Genomic DNA, 20,517 nt, shown 5'->3' with positions numbered 1-20,517 from the left:
CCATACTTTTGCTCTAATGCAAAATCGTGTACCCCTTGATCATCTCTGACAGACTTGCTCTCAGACCTTTCCTGATGATGGTATCTTTCATCCTCCTAGGGTAACAGTTTCAACTGCTTGGCTATCCACAAAGCTGGAAAAAAATTCCTAATATACTATAGATCTTGCTTTCTGCAAACTAAACTATTTATTTGCTGCTATTTCACATATATGGAAAATTACTGTTCCCTGTATTAAGGTTATTAGTAGAAGACAGCTTTCATAATCCTCTCAGTCTTTTATAAACTGCACAATACCAATTGTCCTTACGATTGTTGTTTCTCATCTCTGGTCAGGTTCTACTTGTCCTCAACATTCATAAAACAGTAGCTATTCATTATCAGAGGTCCAACAGTGTCCAACACAATTAAATAATTACCCCCTGCATTTTAATGACAATACTTTTGTTAATACACTCTAGAATGGCATTTGTTTTTATACAACAACTGATATTAAATTTGTGACCTGTTATAACTCCCAGATCCTCCAGCACTTCTACCTAGCCAGGCATTCCTTGTTTACCTGTTCTTTTCCTTCTGTGTGTAGTAATTTTCATTGGTTGTTATCAAATTTCACCTTCACTGTTTCTCAAATTTTGAGATAATTTTGAATTTTTACCTTGTCCTTCAAAAAGTTTACACCCTTTCCAGCCTCATGTCATGAGGATATTTTATAAGTGTATCACCAATTCTTCTGCTCAGAATATTAATAAATTTGCTAAATGAAATATATTTGCACTTGATATATTCTGCCAGTCTGGTCATAACATATTTGTAACTATCCTCTGAGCGATATTTTTTAAAAATTTGCACAATAATATCAAAGCTACCCACAATTAGAGATTCCTGTTCCAGATGTCTTTGTCAATTCCCTCCCTAATTTACACCCTGTGATTAAAACTCTGGGCTAAACACTTTGGGCAGGCTTGTTCCCAGACCATAAAAATCCAGAAATCACCCCATCACCTCCTTATTGGCAAGACACATATATTGGCACCTTTCTTCTCTGCCAGTAACTGTCTCATCATTCAGGTGAAAGATGCTGTTCCATTTAACTAGGTGTGGGCATGACCAAAGAGCGTTCCCCGGCCCCATTCTCCCTCCCTCTCTCCCATTAAAACAGAAGCAATCCTGGTGCCTACCTCAGGCACTGAACCTCTTTTCTTATCCACCTGACACCACAATAACAAAACCTGAAGTCATTGAAAAGACTTCCATTGAAAATACTTTGGGTTTTACTACCATTATTGCATTTGCCAATGGTGTAAATCAGGGCCCTGTTGTGTCAGGCACATTACAAACACTAAACAAAAAAGACCCACACTGTTCACAGCCTAGGTGTTCATTTCTACTTTTACCGTTTTCTTCAGGGCCACACGTTCAGCAGACTCCCGGATCGCTACTTTCCTTGATTTTTTTTCGTGATGTTCCTCTTCAGAAGTTGACTTGGCCACCTTGCTCACACTAACTCCTTCACCTGTGGCAAAAAGGTTCCTCTTGGCAACATACGCAGCACTTTCTTTAATTCTTTCTTCTTCTGTGTCTGTGATCCCACTGATACTCACTTCTCTGAAAGAATTTTTAAAAAGCAGAATCCCATTGGAAAATGCTGAGAACATATTCTATTTATACTTTCTGTCATATTAGCCAACTACATCTGCCAACAGTCTTTCATAAGGCATTTCTGCTATTATGGTCTTATATGTATTTAAAGCAGAAACATGGAAGTGTACTGCAGAATGACTATTTCACTGTCTAAAGTCATGGCCTCTGTATAACTAAAGTCACAGTGCCTCTCTGTATAACTACACCTTACACATTTTCAGTTTAACCATTATCCTGCTGTGGTTTTATATCTCCATTGCTATAAAGATTAGTGTAAGGCATACGCACAGATTTTCAGTTATTGACTTACGGCTGCAGCAGTCATAATAACACTACCAAAGGGGCGGGAGATAATTGTAGCTGTATAACAATGTGCTCATTTGTGATTTATATAAAAAAAAGCACGTTACTGTATACCACAAAAGGTCTATCTATTAATATAAAATTCAATCCTGTAATGTTGGTACGGTGACTCTTCTTTCAAATGTTTTCAAGATGATTAAGGATTTTCTTGAAGCATCCTCCTCAGGCTTTCTACAGAAGTGGGATGCAAAGAACGGTTACTCTCAAGGGATCCAATCCTGTTTCCATATGCACATCTGGAAGCACCATTGCAGCCATATTTTTTTGGCAGTGTCAGGACATTATAGCTGCTATAGTAGTGCATGTACAATGAGAGTTCCTTGACTTAAGGAGAAGCATTAATATCCTTCTGCTGAGTTTAGTTACTTTAGGGTAACAATAGATGGCACAATGAAAAGAGGTTCTGTTTAAATTCTTGTTAAGTGCGATCATGCAAGCACTATGGCGAAAGCAGCCTCTGTTTATTTCCAGAATGCACTCAAGCACAGCCTCAATATTTTATCATAAAACACTTACTACTGCTAAAAAGCAAAAAGATTAGGAAGAATGATTTTTTTCTGTTTTCTTTAAGATTGCTAATATGTATTTGATAGCACATCTCAACACTCAAGAAAATTTGGATTCAAGCCCATAATTAACTGTCTTTGGGCTATGAAGTCAATTCAGTGAGATGCAAGATAGACAAGCAGTGGAAAGTACTGTAAACTTCATTATGCATAAAAATTGCTCAAAAGACTAACAAACAACAGCATAGAGCTTTGACTTCCCTCGTGTTCAAACTCTGCTTTGAACTTTCTGTGTTTCAGACTGCTTTAACAGGATGATCCTTAAAAGTATCAGTGGGATGGTTGATTTCCTTCACTTAGGCACATCAGCTCTCCCCACAAATATCATCTGAAGCTGCAGAGATATTGCAGAGATTTCTAAAGACAATTTTGAAAACTCAGTTTAATGAGCATGAATTTAGTTATCTACATTTGGTTTAACTGAATCAGTGGCATTTTTCTTCAAAGGCAAGCTGATATTATTTCCTCCTTAATTACAGTAGTTAAGATCTCAGCAGCTTCACAGTATGGACCCAGTCTTCAAGGTATAAAGCATCTTCTGGGAGCTGATGAATATCGTCAGACTAATATAGGACTCAGCCTAGTCATCTACAGTGGTGGTCCCCAGGTGCTTTTGATCAACAGTATTAAATATTTAGATTTGCTAATAATTTCTTCCTGTTATAATCTTCCCAGATCAAAGACAAACACGTTCCCTGAAATGATGAATGCGTCAGAAACAGCACGCAGTACCATTTAAGAATTGATTCTGCAGTCAAGTCTCAGCGGTTTCAGTAGAAAACATTTTTCAAACAGTAACAACACGATCAAACCCCAAATGGCACACACAAAATATTATTTAAAGGGTATCTGCCATCTGCAGTCCTTTGGTGTAGGCTTATTAGTGGTTGCAAATAGTTCCACAAGCCACATCCAGTACCTTTAGCACCTATGGCATTAAATTAAGTTCTGGGTGTTTTATTACCTAGAATACTGGCTGGATGTCCTTAATTTTATCTTGCAAGGATTAGGCTAGGTGTTTAAGAAGAACAGTTGGGAAGTGAATAATATGAGCAAGGGAGGTTTTCACAGCAGAACCTGAGGGCTCCAAAATAGAACCAAATAATGGAAATGGTGACACGGTGCTGAAGGTCATCCAGCAGCATGGGCAACAGCTCCAATGAACCCACAGAGAGCTGACCTTTATAAATAACTATTCCTCGTAAAAGCTATCTGCCCACGGGAAACAACACATCAATTTCACAGGCGAATTTGGGAATGACATATAACATACACATGGTTCAGCTGTTATCTTTCAAACAAAAATAAATATCTGACAGGAATGTGGCATGCAACTTCCGCAGTCTTGGCATGTGGTCATGAACATGACGCCAACAGAAAAAAAGCTTAAAACAGATACCCCAACAATTTCATGCCATGTTGAGTTGGGTACCCTAACAATCATCATATGAGGTTTTAATATTTTTCAAGTAAATAATAAAAAAAAATATTTGGGTCATTTCAATGGCATAAAAGCACACACAACTTCCCGAGTTCCCATGTGCAAAAAGTAAGATTGATACCAACAACAATAAGAAGAAGAAGAATAGTAACAATGATGTAAGAATCCAACAGTATCTTTTAATGTAAGATCCCAAAATATTTCACAGACACAAATAAATGAAGCTACACATCATCACACTGAGTTAGATATTACTGTATTCATTTTACAAAAAAAAAGTAAAATAAAAAAAGATGATTTGTTAAGATTTGTTAAGATGTTAAAGTGATGTGTTAAGATCATGGGGGCCTGTAAAAAAGCTAAGATAATCATCCAGGAGTAATAGCCATCAGTCATCAGTCAGGATTTTCAGCTATTGACCAACACCATAAATCTTAATTTTGTAGACTCTAGACACAATAAAAAGGGCGGATATTTGTGTTTGAAGGCATGGGAGACAGATGATGGTGAACTGCAAATCTACTGCTACATAAGCAGAAACACTGGGTGAAGCACAAGGGTAGTGAGAAGCCTTGAAAATATATTACCACAAGTTTTGTGTGAGGCATATTTATGTACTTCTTTCACAGAAGTGAAACTCTGAAGAAATTATTTAAAAACACAACAGTGTGTGCTTCTGAATGTTGGTTGGATCAAAGAGCGGTGAATCCGACACAGGAATGTACAAAGGGTGAGAAAAAAATTACTCCAGGATAGTGGGAGGGAATTAATAAAAAGCAAAACTGCTTGTCTCATCACAAATGCTCAGAAGGTCAAAGCAATAACATCTCCCACTGACAAGATGGAACATAGTTTCACGGGAAAGCACAAGTTTGGACACAAAGCAGAAGTGACATTGGGCGTTGATTAAGCAGAGGACAGCAAAGCACTGGCTCCCAGAAACAGCTTGGACATGTCCCATGAAAAATGCTGTGCTGCAGAAGAAAGACAAGCTGAAGGAAGGTTTCTCTTCAACTGCAAGTGGGCAAGAAATTTTTCTCCTGGCCTTCAATCAGGAACCAGTTTTCTGTGGCACACCCCAGTATGTATTGATCTGAACAAGCGACTATGCTCAAGCTGTCGGAGACTCCTAGTAAAATCAGTGTGCCATACCCCAAAAAGGGCAGGGCAGCCTCCTTGCTCGTGGTGGTTCTGGCTTCCACATAAAGTTCACATTCAGCTTTACTGAGAACACTGCTGCAGTAAGACGTATTACATCAGTAGTAACCGTGCAATAAATACCACCAACAGGTGAGATCAGTATGAATCATTATGATGATTTGAGAAAGTATTTGGTTTCATTCCAGGTTTTCCCTGTACCAGGACAAAATATAAGCACATTGATTCATTGTTTCTATGTTTAATGCTTGGTAAGAGACACTGAATTACAGAACAAGTCTTCAACTGAAAAGAATAAGCTAAATAATGTGGACAACGTGCTTGTCCAGTTCTCAATAAGCAGGGTTATAATTATATCTTAATTTCATAGAAAGAAGCCCTGGCGACGTGTTCAAAACAAAGTCCAGACACCTAGGTTAATTTGTCTTGGCTCTGGATGCTCAATGTCTGATTTTCTGCCAGTCAGTTGACTTCTCTTTGTCTTTTTATCACTCATGTGTAGTGCAAACAATCACCTTGAGATCCATGAGTGTAAAAAAAGATTACTGGATTTGTTATTTTATAATTTGTTAATAAAATGTTGGAAATAAGATACCAAACAGAAGCAAAATGAACATACCGTCCTGTGAATATGGGCACTGAGTAGTCCATGGCTTCGTTCTCTTTGTTCTCAGATACCAAATTCTGTTTAGCTCTCTTTGCTTTGGGACTCATCCTATAGGATTGATCTTCAATCATTAAATTGGAATCTTTCAGTCCGAAATAAAATAATATTGTTAAATTCAGAAAAAAAAAAGCTGTTAAGAAACACTCCAAAATAAGATTAAAATACTAAAAATTTTTGCTGGCTCTTGTTTGATAAGCAAGAAACTATAATTTTTAATAGCCACTGCTTCAGAGTTCTTAAACACACAACTAAATGCAATTTTGACAAACTCATCATTACAAATATAACACTGATGCCCCTTGATATTAAATCTAAATAGACAGAATAAACAACATACCTGATAGCAATGCACATTTAATAGCTTCTTGGTTTGGGACTTGGAGAGTTTGTATGCCCAGTTTTGGTAGATGCTTGAAGTCACTGAGACCACTGAGTAATTCTGAAGATTGTATCTGAACTTAACAACTTTTACTTTTCCAAAATTTACAGTCCTGAAATTGTCTGGTCCCCAACCAAAATGTTGGTGTGCAAATATATTCAAATAATGCATTTAAGTCTCTCTACAGAAATTGTAGGGCAGCATATTGCTCAGTAATCTGTGTTGCCTTTCCGACTGCTCTCTTATACCACCTCAATCCATTGAAAGCAGAGAGCTGAGTGAAGTAACACCATTTAACATAGCACAGATAAATGGAGAATGAATGGAAAGAAAGAAGAGCAAACCAAAGGGAAGGCTTCCCCTCCTCACCAGCCTGGGAGGGATTCTGACGAGTGTGAAGCATATTTGAAGCAGTCGTTTTGGGTTCATTTTTAACATGGTTACAAATTGTGTTAACAAAGCTCCAAATACCGCCGTCCTCCTTTCCCAAGGCAACACATCTCTAACTCCCAGATCTATGGAATATCCTAATTAGCTGTCAGCCTTTTGTAAATCCCCAAAGTGTCTATTCATCTCTGTCTCAACATCGCCAAGGGAAATAATGTGTGAGTCTGCTTCTGGTCTGGACATTTGCCTACACAGTGTAAGCTTACTGCTTACGTGCATAGATACAGGAGCAGAATTAAGGCACGTGGTTTCTCCGCAAGGCTCCTTAGCCCAGACACGTACCACTAACATGGCTAACCTGCTTCCCATACCCTGGGTAGTTTACACAGGTGTCTCTGTGCAGCATGCTGTACATATATAATCAAAACTTGTGCTAGCACTGGGCCCCCGAGAATGTTACACGTGTATAATATAAGATTACAGATACATACCTGGGCTAAGTTTTTCTTAGGCTGCAGGCCTGCAAAAGTACCAGGCTCCAGAAGTGCCACCAGCACAAGTCATACCAGGAAGAGTGCTTAATTTCCAAAATATGTGTTAATAATCTCTCCATCTGAGACCGTGTGTGTGAGATCACACGGGTCCATTTTCATTCTTCCATCTTTCTTTCCTTCGTTTCTTTGTGCTCGTCTCTTTGCTCAGGCTGAGTTCTCTCCCTGCCCCAGCACCTGTTAAATCAGTCTCCCATTCTCTAGCTCTCTTAATTACTGTCTCTCTCTCTTCTTACTGTCATCTCTTCTCCTTCTTCATCTAGTTTCTTGCCTGAACTTCACACACCCTCCTACATCTGCTTTCCAGCCCTCATCTCTTTGCCCTGCCACTCCCAGCATTGTCAGTAAGAGTTTCCCTTCCTTTCTGCTTAGTCCCCATCTCCTCAGACTCGACTATATTTGGCTTGCCCAGCACCGCAGTGAGTCAGCCCTCTCCTCTGTGCTCCCTGGCTGCCCGCTTTGTAGCCACCATCACGGTGCCTACAGCACCACAGCCAAGAAACACTTGGTACGGGGGGTAATAACGAACTTGCACCAGTTCTCCTTCCTTTCTCCTCTCACTGTATCCTGGTTTCCATGCAAACAAAAGCACAGCCAGAGAGGGGCTGTGGCACACACCGCAGGACCGGGGCTGAAGTTTTACCATGGCAGGCACCGCTGGGTCAGGCAAGGCACAGACCAAGTCTATGGGAGAGAGAGGCTCGCTGTTCCAGAGTCTGATGCCAGCCAATGCCCAAGGCAGCTAGGGAGGGAGTCCAAGGGAGGTGGATCCAGCTTTAGGGACAGAAATCCCAATAGAAAACACTTGGAAACAGCCCAGGTAGAGTAAAATAAAAAGGAAGAGATGGAGTGAAACAGGGTATGCAATAGCCTTGCTCTTGTGTTGGGCAACGATGCAGTGCAACCACTACAGTCAACCACAAATACATTGGGAGAACTTGTTGTCAAATAAATGGTGAGAAACATCAAAGGCAAAGTATTTTAGTTATTTTTCAGAAATGAACTATGGTCTGTAAGGAGATGCAGTTCTTTACTTAGCAGGTGACTTTTATTCCTGTCCTATTTTAAAATGGGACAAACCTGGAATTTTGATTCTGACTGACATGGGATTTCCTGGGGGCTTTAGGCTGAGCCTTTTAGGAGGCCACTTGATTCCTGCTTGTTTCTAGATTGAGAAGTATGACTGTATCATTTGAACTTAAGTTTAAATGTCAAGAAGTTTCTATTTTCATAAAAGTAGATGAATGTGGTGAAAATTTCAGCTCAGGCATTTTCAGAACGGTTAAATCCAGACTTGCTCTTTGTTCCTAAAGGAGAACTTGACTGTCCTGTCAGTTTAATTTTCATTTAAGGTCCAGATCATAGGTAGGGTACATAGGATACCCGTGTAGGGAGCATACATAGCAGTTCCCATCACCCTCTGCAAGGTCTTTTGTTGATGTCTTTTCTACATTTTTTTTTCCTTTCTTTCACTTATAACTCTCTAAAATTATTTGAAAATGAAAGAATGAAAGAATAAATTGTTCTGGACTCTGTTTGTTTGTTGTGTGGGTTTTTTTATCAAACACTACAAGTGTTTGAAGCTGAATATCTTGTTTTCATTTTTTCTGTTTCTACAGCTGGCTTTAATGAAAATATCCCTCAAATCCTTCAGATTAAAGCCAGGGATCTCCATCACAATGGAGCCTGGGAAACAGGAATGGAATTAGGACTTTCACTGAGATGAATGATGAATAGGATAAAAATACCGTACATGCACAGCTGATTCCCACTCTCTTCTGAGTATTCTAAACTGCATGTCTCAATCGAAGCACCTTTTGCTGCAGCCAACTGATTATTTTCTGGATTACTACTCCTGGATGCTTCATGTTATTACATCCTTTGGTTGGCCCTTGTATGTGTGTGCTCAGGACCAGAAAAACACCTTTCTAGATTCCTTTTCCTCTCTTCTTCTTTCTCTGGAAGGTGCAGCTGCAGCAGGAGTCATTGTGCTGTCTTCTAAGAGCAAGGGTTGGGTCTCAACACTTGATAGTAGTACAGAAGAGGGAGCACTCAGCTGTCAAAAGCACGATGATAACTGTGAGCTTAATAGTGGATTTGTGTGGATCCTGTAATTGTCTGCTGTTCTCAGATTGCTACCACAACACTCTGACCAATTTCCTTCAGTCATTTGCTCTTCCAAAAACTTGACCTGGACCAAGCAGGGCCCCGGTGAGAAGGGTTTAACTGAATAATGCCATTAGTGCTTTTAGTCCAGTTTCCTTTTTCAGCAATGGTCAAGAGCAGGTAAAAAGAAAGCTCATGTAGAGAAATACTTCCCCCAATAGATCTTTTTGGTTTCAAGCAAATGCCTAGGGACATCCTGAGCCAGAGGTTACATCCCGGCTGTAGCAGCAAGCTTAACATTTATTTATATATGAAAATGGCACTGTCTTTTGAACCTGTTTTAATCTGCAACTTTATAATCTTCTTTGTGCTTACATGCCGCTCTGCGTGAGAAATAGTGAAAAATTGTTCCTTGTTCACTCTCTGCACAATTTCACTGTTTTATACACTAACATTAATGCCCACATTTGCATCCTTCCCAAGGTAAAAGCCCCAGTGTCCTACCTTTTCTAGGTATAAGGTATTCCACACCTCCTACTACCCTCCTTGCTGATCTCTGACCCTTTTCTAGTTTCAGATTGTACTTTTTAAAATGAGATGATCAGAACTGCGCCCAGTATTTCAGCTACGAGTATACCTTGGATTAACACACTGACACAACATACTTTCTGTTTTATTTTCACTTTCCCTCACAGCTGTTCCGAAATTTCTTGTTGCTTCATGACCACATCAGAGCATCCAGCTGGTGTTTTCAGAGAGCTATCCAGAGTAACTCCAAAATCTTTTTTTAGAATTGCACTGCATAAACCAAGAGCTGAGATGAATAAGTTTTAAGCAGTAGAAAATCTTTCTCCTTTCCAGATCCTCCTATTGTTTGCTTTTGTTCAGGCAGAGCTATATGGAGGCTAGTAGAAATGCATATTCAAATGGAGATCTTTGCATGGGAAAACAAATTGGTCACTACTTCTATCATGAAGTTTATTTCCCTGTTTTCCTTTTTTGTTATTATTATTTCTTCCTGTGCAACACAAAAACCAAACCCTGCCTACAACCATTATTTAGGTAGCCCAAAGAGGGATTCTGCTTTCTTGAATCTTGCAGAAAGATTTTTTCTGCAATCTTTCTTGAAGATTCTAAAATCTTGCCCTTTATTTTAAAATGTTCTAACCTTCTACCTGATATGTGGAACAGAATCTCCCTGGAGGAGAAGGAGCAGGGTATCAGTGCTCTCTAGTTTCACAGGGAGGAACAGTACCATGACCTTTTAACAGCTTTCAGCCTCCTTTGATATGCCCAGCTAGCGCATGTATGTTTTTTTTCTAGGTCAGATACTATCTGTACTGCCTTATCAAGGTTGGTGACCCAAGCTTAGTGTCCTCATTTCTTGATGGTTTTCAGCATGTTAAAATATCAACGCCAGCATTTTCTTAGTTTCTCAGTAGAGTCACTGAATTGGGAGTTGGGTGACTGTAAATGCTAAAGGCACAGGTATTGTCCTGTAGAGATGTAAAAAACAGACACTGCTAGTTTTTCCCTTTAGCCCAACAGGTGAACTAAATACAACAACATTGTCCAGGGCCTCTGAAACTCCCAAACAGAAGTTTTGTTTTGATGTCTTATTCTCAGATGTAATTGTACTCCAATATGTTGGCACCACCCTTGTTTCTGTGCCTGAAGGGACAGGATTCCCACCCTGCGCAAAGAGAACCTGCGCCCAGTGGATGTAGAAATGTGACCTATGGACCACAACACCCTTTTCCTTAGAAAATCCACCTCTGCATGAAAAGGCACCTGTAAAAGCTCATTTACATCTCTAGAAAATCATGTACCTTGTCCTTAGCATGCCCTTGTTACGTCTCTCTCTCTCACTTTATTCTGCCAGCAGACAGAGATGCATTTGGTATACACAATAGCTGTACCCGCTGTACCTGCTGGAGGAGCATCATTAGGCAAGAGGCATTTTCCAGGCTCTCTTTCCAGCATCTGCTTCTTTCCTAATATGCAATGTTTGAATTTACTCACCATAAAGAGGAGAAAGTGGATTGGCAAACCCAGTTACAGGAAAGAAAACAAAACCAAAATATTTTCCCAAGAGAGCTCTTTAAAGCCAGCCACTAAAGGTGAGAAGTGCTCTCTGGTGACTATATGCATTTTAAGTTGCTGACAGATTTGTCACAGGACCAGGCAATATTGCTGGCAATAAGCACGCTGTTCCCCTAAACAGCTTCCACAACAGATTTTTTTAAAGGGGAATTGTTTCCACTTAGCAGGTCTCATTAAAACAATTTCCATGCTTGGCAATGACGTTTGTAAGCCACCTTCTTAACCCTCACCTATAATAAATCAACGGATGAGAAGTGCCAGTAGGGATCTCAAGATCACAGTCTTCTCATGTTTTTTAAAGTGTGTTACTTACTCAGCCCTGTCCCCATCCTGGTTACAATATTGCTCAGAACAGCATTCGCTCTTACTGTCTGGCAGCCGAATTAATTGCAAGTTAGTAAGGCATCTCTCCTGTGTTTGCTTGGTTCACCTGAATTATGCCATGTCTTCTTTGCTATTTCTCCTGACCTGCAAAATATATGCAAATAACTGAGCCACACCAATAACTTCTGTTTTCTCTCTAAGCAAGACTCTGGCCCATTTGGTGGCTGATAACTGGTCTGTGACACAATGGGATTATCTGATGCTGTTGGCCAGGAAAATAACACATGGAAAAGCAGTAAAAGTTTGAGCAAAGGCAAATGACTGAGCTACCAAAAAAACACATAAGTGGGTTTAATCCAGCAGTCCCGGTTGCCAGGCCTGTAGTGCTATAAGTAACTTTGGCAGACCTGATTCAAAGCTCCTCAGAAGCACATGGAGGATGGAGCAGTGCCATGGGAAGAAGGTTCTCCCACAGGGGCCAACCTGCCCATGATGGCAGCCCCCAAGGATGGGACAGGGAAGAGGATGGGTTGCCACAACAACAGCTTTTGTGAGAGAGCTGCCACCCCTCGCCTGTGCAGACCCTGCCCGCTCCTCAGGGGAAGCAGCACACCTCTCTCCTCCTGGTTCTGCGGAGGTCAAAGAAGCAGTGTTTGTCTAGAGGTGGCCCTGCGAGCTGGTAGAGAGGGCTAGGTGTGAGGTGGCAACATTTACACGGCGAGACTCGCTTTCTTTTAGGAGCCCAGGGTTTTGCAGCTTTGGCAAACTGTAGCCAGCACAGCTTCAAGCTCTTGGTTTTGCCAGTTTTCATTTCTTTCCTTCTACTTCTTCAAGCTGTTGTGGTGTGAAGATGACTTGAAATGTGGGGAAGGAACTGCCCACTTGCAAAGGGAGCCTTTTTTGTCCTCATGAAAAGCAAGCTGGATCTCCTTCAAGGTGTCTGTGTCTATGCTCTGGGTGTGTTTTCCACTTGAGAGAAGCTTCAACATCAGAGAACTGGGTTCAGGTCAAGGTCTTGCAGGTTACTGAGTCCCTAGTCCTCCTCCACTGTTTTCCCATGATAAATTCCTCACATAGCACTAACTGTATGTCAACACTGTCACTTTATGAACACTCGCTTCTGTAAGGTGGTTACAGAAAAGGATGAGACTTAAATTTTGCAAGTATAGTAAAGTTTAGCAGAAGCTACTTTAGATAAAACTAAGAAGTGACCTGACTAAAAGCTCCGTATTTGAACAGTATACTTTTCCTGTTGGGCTTAATAGGGTTTATCCACAAAACTATATCCATTATACATAAATGTATATTTGATGTCAAAATCCAGTGATATGCAATAAAATCAATTTTTAGCTGAAGAATTTTATCTGGATTTGGATTTGTGTGTCCATTCAGGTGTCAAGCAACCACCACTGTTGTAGGTCATTTAGATGTAGCATTTCAATTCAGGGCCCTTTCTACTTTTTCAAAATTGAGTGTGTTTGAAGACTCTTTTTTCTTTTTTTTGCTACACCATTCCTTTCATAAGGACAAAATGAGAAAGTCTTTGATTTGCCCAATTTATTTTAGTAACACTTTTTGTCTCCACATTATCCCTTGAAGTGTTTTGGGCTATCTGTGGAAGACAGTACAAACTTGGAAAGAATTACTTTAAATTGGCACTATATTTAACCATATAGTCGCATTATTTGCTCTATTTTACCTCTTGTAAATTGCACCAAAAGGGGCTTCAAAAACCAGATAAATACCAACATAGAGGCCATATTAACCATAAAATTAGGTTAAATACTGAGATTATAATTCAGAACTGTATTCTGTCATGTTTTGTGCAAGAGAAATTTAAATTGTGTAGCTTTGATCTCCTGAGTCCTAGTCTCACATAGCAGCATGGAGTTTTTCAAACCTCCAACACAAGGACAGGATCACAGAAAAAAATAAGTTATAGCTGAGACATTCTTATCTCTGATTACCAGGATAGTATCTGTTGGCAACTCTTGTACTACAGAGAAGCTTGGAAGTATCATCAAATATACTATTTTAAAACAAAAGCTATTATCTCAAACAAAACCTCAAGAAACCTGGAAACGTTTTAAGCAATTCCATTTCCTTTAATATTACTTTGCTGACGTTAAAGTTCTTGGTGAGAATGTACAGGTTTCAGAAGAAACTCATCTGACAAACCAGAGCCACTGAAGTGTTTGTAACTGGGACTCGGAATCGGGGTTTGTTACTATCATTTTTTGCAACTTCAAGTAATGTTCCCATTTCTTATGGGAATGTTTTCTATGAGAAGAAGGAGTCTTTGGGTTAGGGTTCAGCAACAGTGCATAGGCACAGCTGCATCACTGCAGAAAATGGATTATCTTCCCCTATCCATCTCTCTCTGGAAACATAACCCTCAGTCCCAGCATCTCCAGTTTGCTTCCCTCCATCAGCAGATTATAAATGAGCTTCTCACTGCTCCATTCAGTGGTTAGTTATTTGCACAAGTGAAATTGTTTCAACAGCAAAGAATGGATATCACCCAGCTCAAGACACTCAAGTAGTCAAGTCATTCATCTGGGCTCTAACAGCCAGAGGTTCAAATTCCTGAACAGACCCTGGCAAATACAGACTTGACCCTGAATTCCTGAAAGCCAAGTGAAGGCTGTAATCACAAGGTATTGTTTACTGTGGTACAGGTAGTGTTTCACCCAGTGGTTTTGGCCAAAATTCCATCTTTATCCACAATTCTTGGAGGATATTCAGTTTTCAAAAATTTAAATTTTCTGATGGACAAGTCTTGATCAGTTCTGCTAATAATACTTTAAATGTTATAGTAATATAACAGTGAGCAGACATTTTGGGCTATAATCTGTTGATAATTTCCTCTATTGCTAACAACTGCTCTAATCTTACTTTAACACTCCCCTAATTTCTGTAAATCTCTGAGATACATACAAATAATGTGAGGCTATGATATATAAAATATTCTGCTAATGTAATTACTTGAGCAATATTTATTATCTTAATAAAACAAAAAACATGGCAGCTAAGCATAGCTGCTCTTCTAGTGCAAGATGAACACTTCAAGGTATTCCTACTTTGGAAATAGTATGCTTCAACAGATATACAGTCTGACAATTTCAATTTCTTGAATCACTCAGCGTAAAAGTGAAAACATTGGGCCAAACAAGAGTTGTTTAATGATATATGGACATGTCAGCTCGAACTTGCGTGAACAACCGTTAAGTTCTTTTACTGCTCCAACCTGGCCAGATAAGAGCCAGCCTCAAACCAAAAGCTGTCTCAACACTGCATATTAACTTCAACTGTGCTAATATGGCTAAACAACTTGGAACTAGAGGTGGCTCAGGCCTAACCACTTTGAAGCATAAATACATCATTATTCAGACACATCAGCATTGCCAGTGATCTTCTTGTGCCAATCCAACCATGAATTAGTCCAACAAACTAAGCTGACCACCATCCTTCCCATTGCCAAAACCAAAGGAAATCACCAAGCTTGGAAAATAGATTAACATCAAGTTACAGAGACAATTTCTGTGGAAAAAGAGGAGAGTTTTGCCATTGATTTCAATGGGAGGTGGTTGGACATTTTTGTTTCAGAATATCGTTTCAAAGACAGATTTGCTTACCCAAGACTGTAGGCTTCAGATCCCAGCCTGTAGGCTGCAGCCAGCTTGTTGATTGATTCAGATCCATGGCTGTAGGCAGCTGAGCTCTTGCTGAGAGATTGAGAGTCAAGACTGTAGGCAGCAGATCTTTTACTTCGTGCAGCAGAGTGATCATAGGCTGTAGACCCATAGCTGTAGGCTGCCGACTCAAGGTCATGGGCTGAAGAGCCGTGACTATATGCTGCTGAAGAGTCAAGGCTGAAGTCTGCTGCAGATGCATGGCAGTAGGCTGCAGAGCCCCTAGTGTAAGCTGTAGATCCTTGAGCATAGACAGCAGATTTGCTCTTTGTTTCCTTTTGGTACTGGCTTATGGTGGACTGCAGTGCTTTATGGCGGTAGGCACGGTCATAGTGCTCATGGTGTCTTTGGTAGAAAGGTAAAGACATCATGGGTGTCTTCTAATTTTGTTTTTACTGCACGTTTCTGAATGTAAATATAACAGGACAGTGCCTGAAAAAGAACACATCAAATATAAAGACTAATGGCAAAGAAACTCCTGAGTAGGTATACAAATAATACAGAAAATAAAAGCTAACACAGAACTTAAAACTTCAAAACTCTAAAATCAAATACAATTAAATCAGAGTTCACAGAATCACAGAATCACAGAATCAACCAGGTTGGAAGAGACCTCAGGGATCATCGAGTCCAACCGTTGCCCTGACACCACCCTGTCAACTAGACCATGGCACTAAGTGCCATGTCCAGTCTTTTCTTAAACACATCCAGAGATGGTGACTCCACCACCTCCCTGGGCAGCCCATTACAATGTCTAATAACCCTTTCTGAAAAGAAATTCTTCCTGATGTCCAACCTGAATCTTCCCTGGCGAAGCTTGAGGCTGTGCCCTCTTGTCCTATTGCTAGTTGCCCGGGAGAAGAGGCCGACTCCCACTCCACTACAACCTTCCTTCAGGTAGTTGTAGACTGCAATAAGGTCACCTCTGAGCCTCCTCTTCTCCAGGCTAAACAACCCCAGCTCCCTCAGCTGTTCCTCGTAGGTCAGACCCTCCAGACCCTTCACCAGCTTGGTCGCCCTCCTCTGGACTCGCTCCAACACCTCAACATCTTTCTTGAAGTGCGGGGCCCAGAACTGAACACAGTACTCAAGATGCGGCCTCACCAGTGCCGAGTAGAGAGGGACGATCACTCTCTAAAAGTTATCTTTTTATGATGCTTTTTAGAATTTAAGATATGTTCACATTTAAGTTTCAAGATGCTAATACGTTATTCATCAGGAGCAGAATCTTGCACTATTGTGTATGTCCATTTGTAGTTGGCCTCCCTGTTACTGCAAACCATTGAAGCTTTACATGCTCAACTTCTCCACTCATTACTGCCAACTAATGAAATGTTATGTGTTCAGCTTCTTCAGAGATAGTGTAAATTGTTTTGTCGAATTACAAAAGAGATAATAAAGTAATAAATTATTTTAAAAGGCATTAACATGAGCAATTCCAACAAGGCTATTCAGTACTTTGTAAGCTGAAATTAAAATATATGAACGTTTCATTCATTTTTGTAATAAAATTTTCAGGTTGAATTTAATATCCTGTTTAATATTTTAACAGTGAATTAAAAACATTAAGATTGAGAAGGATGACACTTTTTTTCTGTAAACATGCATTACATTGATTATTTTGTATGTGATACCAGAGATCCATTTAAAATGGCTTATCATACTTCTACAGTCTAATCAGGGATATAGTCTGTATGCAATGACTAAAATAATATCATGCTCTGCAGTACGAATGACCCTTTTTTTATTAACCTAGAATGTCATGTTCAAGATCATTAAGAAACTTCCTCCAGACAATACCCCCATCTAAGTTTTACTTTGCACAGTCATCAATAGTCTTGCAGTCGTTCAGAGTAGGAAATTTGATCAGGTGAGAGGTAGTTCCCCTCTCAAAATGGGATGAGGGTTGAGTACAGAAAGAATTTCCCTTGTTTTTTTTTTTTCAGCTGGCAATTCAGTCTTTATTTTGCTGTTGCTTTATTTCGCTGTTATTAAAACTGATATTTTCTTCTCTGACATGCAAACTTGCCTCTACTAATCCCGGTGATAACCTTTCGCTTATCACTGGTGATTAGGCTTACAACATGGCTAGGATTGTCCCTGAAGAGGTGCATGCTTATGAATAGAAATGAGCTACAATGGGGGAATGTTCAGAAGAACTTAAAGATCTCAAAACAATGGGGGGAGGTGTTCATTATTGGGGTTTTTTTTATATCATTCACAACAATAAGAGACTCATTCTGCCTCTGGTTTTGTTCTTGTTAATGAAACAACTTATCTGATGTTCTGATATAAAATGCACTTACAGAGCTGGAGTGTAATCTCGATTTCATGAAAATTGAGAATTTTTTTTCCGTGGTCTTTATGCTGCCTAGATTTCAGTTCTTGGCTTTTTCTTTAGTATTTTATTCTGAGAGCAAGTCAACAAATTGCAAACTATTCTCTTTGGTAACCGCTCACACAGTTACCCAGACTAAGGCAAATTATGAAAAAAAAACCCCAACATTTCAACTTACTCAGGGCTCTCTGAAGGTAACTGCTCTTTGTGTGATAACAGAACAGATCACTTGTTTGCAGAAAGTCAACAAGAAAGTAAGAAGGTCATTCAGAAGTCTTTAAGCATGTACAAGAAATTGCTGATATCCTGACCACAGTGAAACTATGACTTCAAGGAGACCAGTTTATCCATTTACTTTATTTTTGCCTGAGGAAGTGAGAGGAATGGCAAAGAGCGTTACTCTTTTGTTCTCTACGGCAAAAACTGTTGTTCCTTTTTAATTCCCTTATTTCTCCTGCTGGCTATTTTTTCATGGAAGTCTAAAGAATGCAACTGTTCTGTCTGGTATCCTTGTTTCTAATACCTATCAATATTTTGTGTTATTTATTTCACTTTGTTGGCTTCCCGTAGCAAGTAGTTCCTCTTGATTTCCCTAGTTTCAGAAGATTTCTTCTCCATTTTTTTTCCACTGCTTTCTCTCTCAGTTCCACAGAGCTAGGGTTAGGGTTTGCAAGCCATTGTGATTTCTGCTGACCAAAGTTAAGGCATACAGATGACTCTTGTTTTGCACACTGAAAGGGAAAGAACATGAGAATATCCTGTTTTCCTTCTGTAGAGTGCTACAGTTGTCTCCCTTCGTCTTCACCAGCTTCATGTGCAGCGTTGGCTAGCTTTGTCACAGATACAACAGCCACAACGCTAACAGCCATTCAGTCCTGTCGCTCAGGGATTCCCACAACCTTCTAGGCTTCAAAGTAAAGAAGGTGATCCAAAAGTATAAAGCACTGCATGTGTTGCCCGTTAAGGAGAAGTTAAATGAGGTGTTTCATTTACATCTTATCAGAGCAAAAGAAACAAGTAGCAGACTTAAAGTCAGGGTGTTTAAAAATGTACAAAGGCAACCTTTTTCTTCCAAACATAAAAGGTCTGGACATCACTGTCCTCAGGAGTAAGAGGAGGAGCCTATGATAGGCGTAAGAACTAAGGCAGTAAGGCAGGAGCTGGGCAGGAAGCAGCTCCTGGTTCAAATCAAAGGCCAACTCTGACCCACGTCAGTTATGAGGAAACTCCTTTTATAGGTATTTTGTCACGCTATGAGTTGTGTTTTATATCTCCTCTGAAACGTCAAGAGTTGCTCACAGGTCAGGATAGGTTAGTTACACTAGTCTGATGCTACTGGAGATGACACGAAACTCTGAACCTTGTAAGGATTTTGCCCCTATTTGGAGCACTGTCTAATTATCGGATTGACTCCCATCCCTTAAGTTTTATAAAAACCATGCTAGCTGCACCTACTTAGTTTATGTCCACTAATCAGCCCCCTTTAGTGTGAGGACAACACTCCCTCTCAAGATCCGTGTAGGATTTTATAACTGCAGAGCTTGGCCTAAAAATATTAGCGGCCACAGTTAGATGATACGCAGGTTTGGAGCTATATGTTAGCAGCTGTTGAACTGAATTTTCAAAATGACTACTGAGCAGACAAACAGTTCTGTATTTGTTCATAGGTCATAGCTACACATTAAAGGAAGTGATTTTATTGCCATTACCTCTTGTGCTGTTTACCAGTCTGTGTAATTCTTTAAAGATCTACTCTATCAATCAGTGAAAAATAGTTAACAGATGAAAAACTGAAACTTTTGTAAGCAGGAAAAAAAATTATATCATTTCCTTCAGCTCAGTCAATGGCTTTACAAATCACAAGACATGCTACACAACTAGAAAATATTTAGATTATTTACACATTCTTTAAGCCCAAAGGAGGTTACATGACAAATTCCTCCTGTATCTCAGTAAGCCATGCTTCATTTGAGAGTACTGTGACAATAAGCAAGGATAGCTGAGTTGATAATAAGTGAACCCTTGCACTATTTTGCCTTGTTTCACAGCTGAACCCTTAGATGTCTTCAGTTTGTGTTCACAAGTCCCTCAAATAACTGCTGAGCTGAGAAGAATAAAAGGACATACTAACAACTCAGCATTACAGATTCAGATTAAAAATAACTGAACACATAAAATCTTCTGTCATAAAGGAACACTCACCAGGGCCCAAATGAACAGCAGCAAATGGAATAGCTCTCAAGTGGATGAATAGCAGAAAAATACAGCAACGATGAAGCCAGCAAAGAAAGAGGTATTCAGGACGAGGGGTAAGGACTGGACTTCAAGGTCCAGAATAAAAATAATGCCTGCAGTCAGTGAAATGTCAGAGCCCCAGTCCAGACCTTTTATGGCCAGGGGAGTGATAAATATAGCATCAAAGAGGGAGAGAGACAGAGACAGATACTGATACCCTGTGCTATCTCTGTGCAAAGACACGATGACAGCAGCTTCAAACTGAGAGCTCTCCCTTTTAAGTATCTTCACTAAATTCAGTATAAAATCAGCATTCCAATTCAAAATTATTTCTAGGATTTTTTCCTTAGTTAAATCAGATTTAGGAGAAAAAAAAATGTTTTGTGTCATGAACCAGAAAGTAGGAAAGATCAGTCTCTGTATCAACCTTTGCCATGGTACAAGAATATGAATATTTTGTGGTTTCTTTCTTTATTTTTATGCCAGACCACAGTGCATGTAATGTAGATGTTTCAGCTTAATTACAGACAACCTAGAGAAGTAGTTAGCAGCAAAACTCCGTAA

General features: G+C 39.8%; 1 protein-coding gene across 4 annotated transcripts in view; it reads right to left on the bottom strand.

The window, feature by feature from the left end:
* Nucleotides 1-20,059, bottom strand: part of MYOM1 (myomesin 1) — a 74,796-nt gene extending 54,737 nt beyond the window's left edge. Inside the window, exons 1-4 of one of the 4 annotated variants that reach the window (XM_068395917.1) lie at nt 19,921-20,059; nt 15,324-15,812; nt 5,791-5,886; nt 1,397-1,607 (exon numbers count right to left, since the gene is read on the bottom strand). In XM_068395917.1, the coding sequence (XP_068252018.1) occupies nt 1,397-1,607; nt 5,791-5,886; nt 15,324-15,751 (735 nt within the window). In that variant the 5' untranslated portion in view covers nt 15,752-15,812; nt 19,921-20,059. Of the gene's footprint in view, nt 1-1,396; nt 1,608-5,790; nt 5,936-15,323; nt 15,813-19,920 lie in introns of those variants that run through there. The other 3 variants (XM_068395920.1, XM_068395919.1, XM_068395918.1) reach the window with 3 other exon arrangements.
* Nucleotides 20,060-20,517: the final 458 nt, after the last annotated feature.

Source organism: Nyctibius grandis, chromosome 3, assembly GCF_013368605.1.
Source record: "Nyctibius grandis isolate bNycGra1 chromosome 3, bNycGra1.pri, whole genome shotgun sequence".
Taxonomy (NCBI): Eukaryota; Metazoa; Chordata; class Aves; order Nyctibiiformes; family Nyctibiidae; genus Nyctibius; species Nyctibius grandis.
Note: the sequence above shows the minus strand (reverse complement) of the source record. Positions and strands in the feature narration are given on the sequence as shown.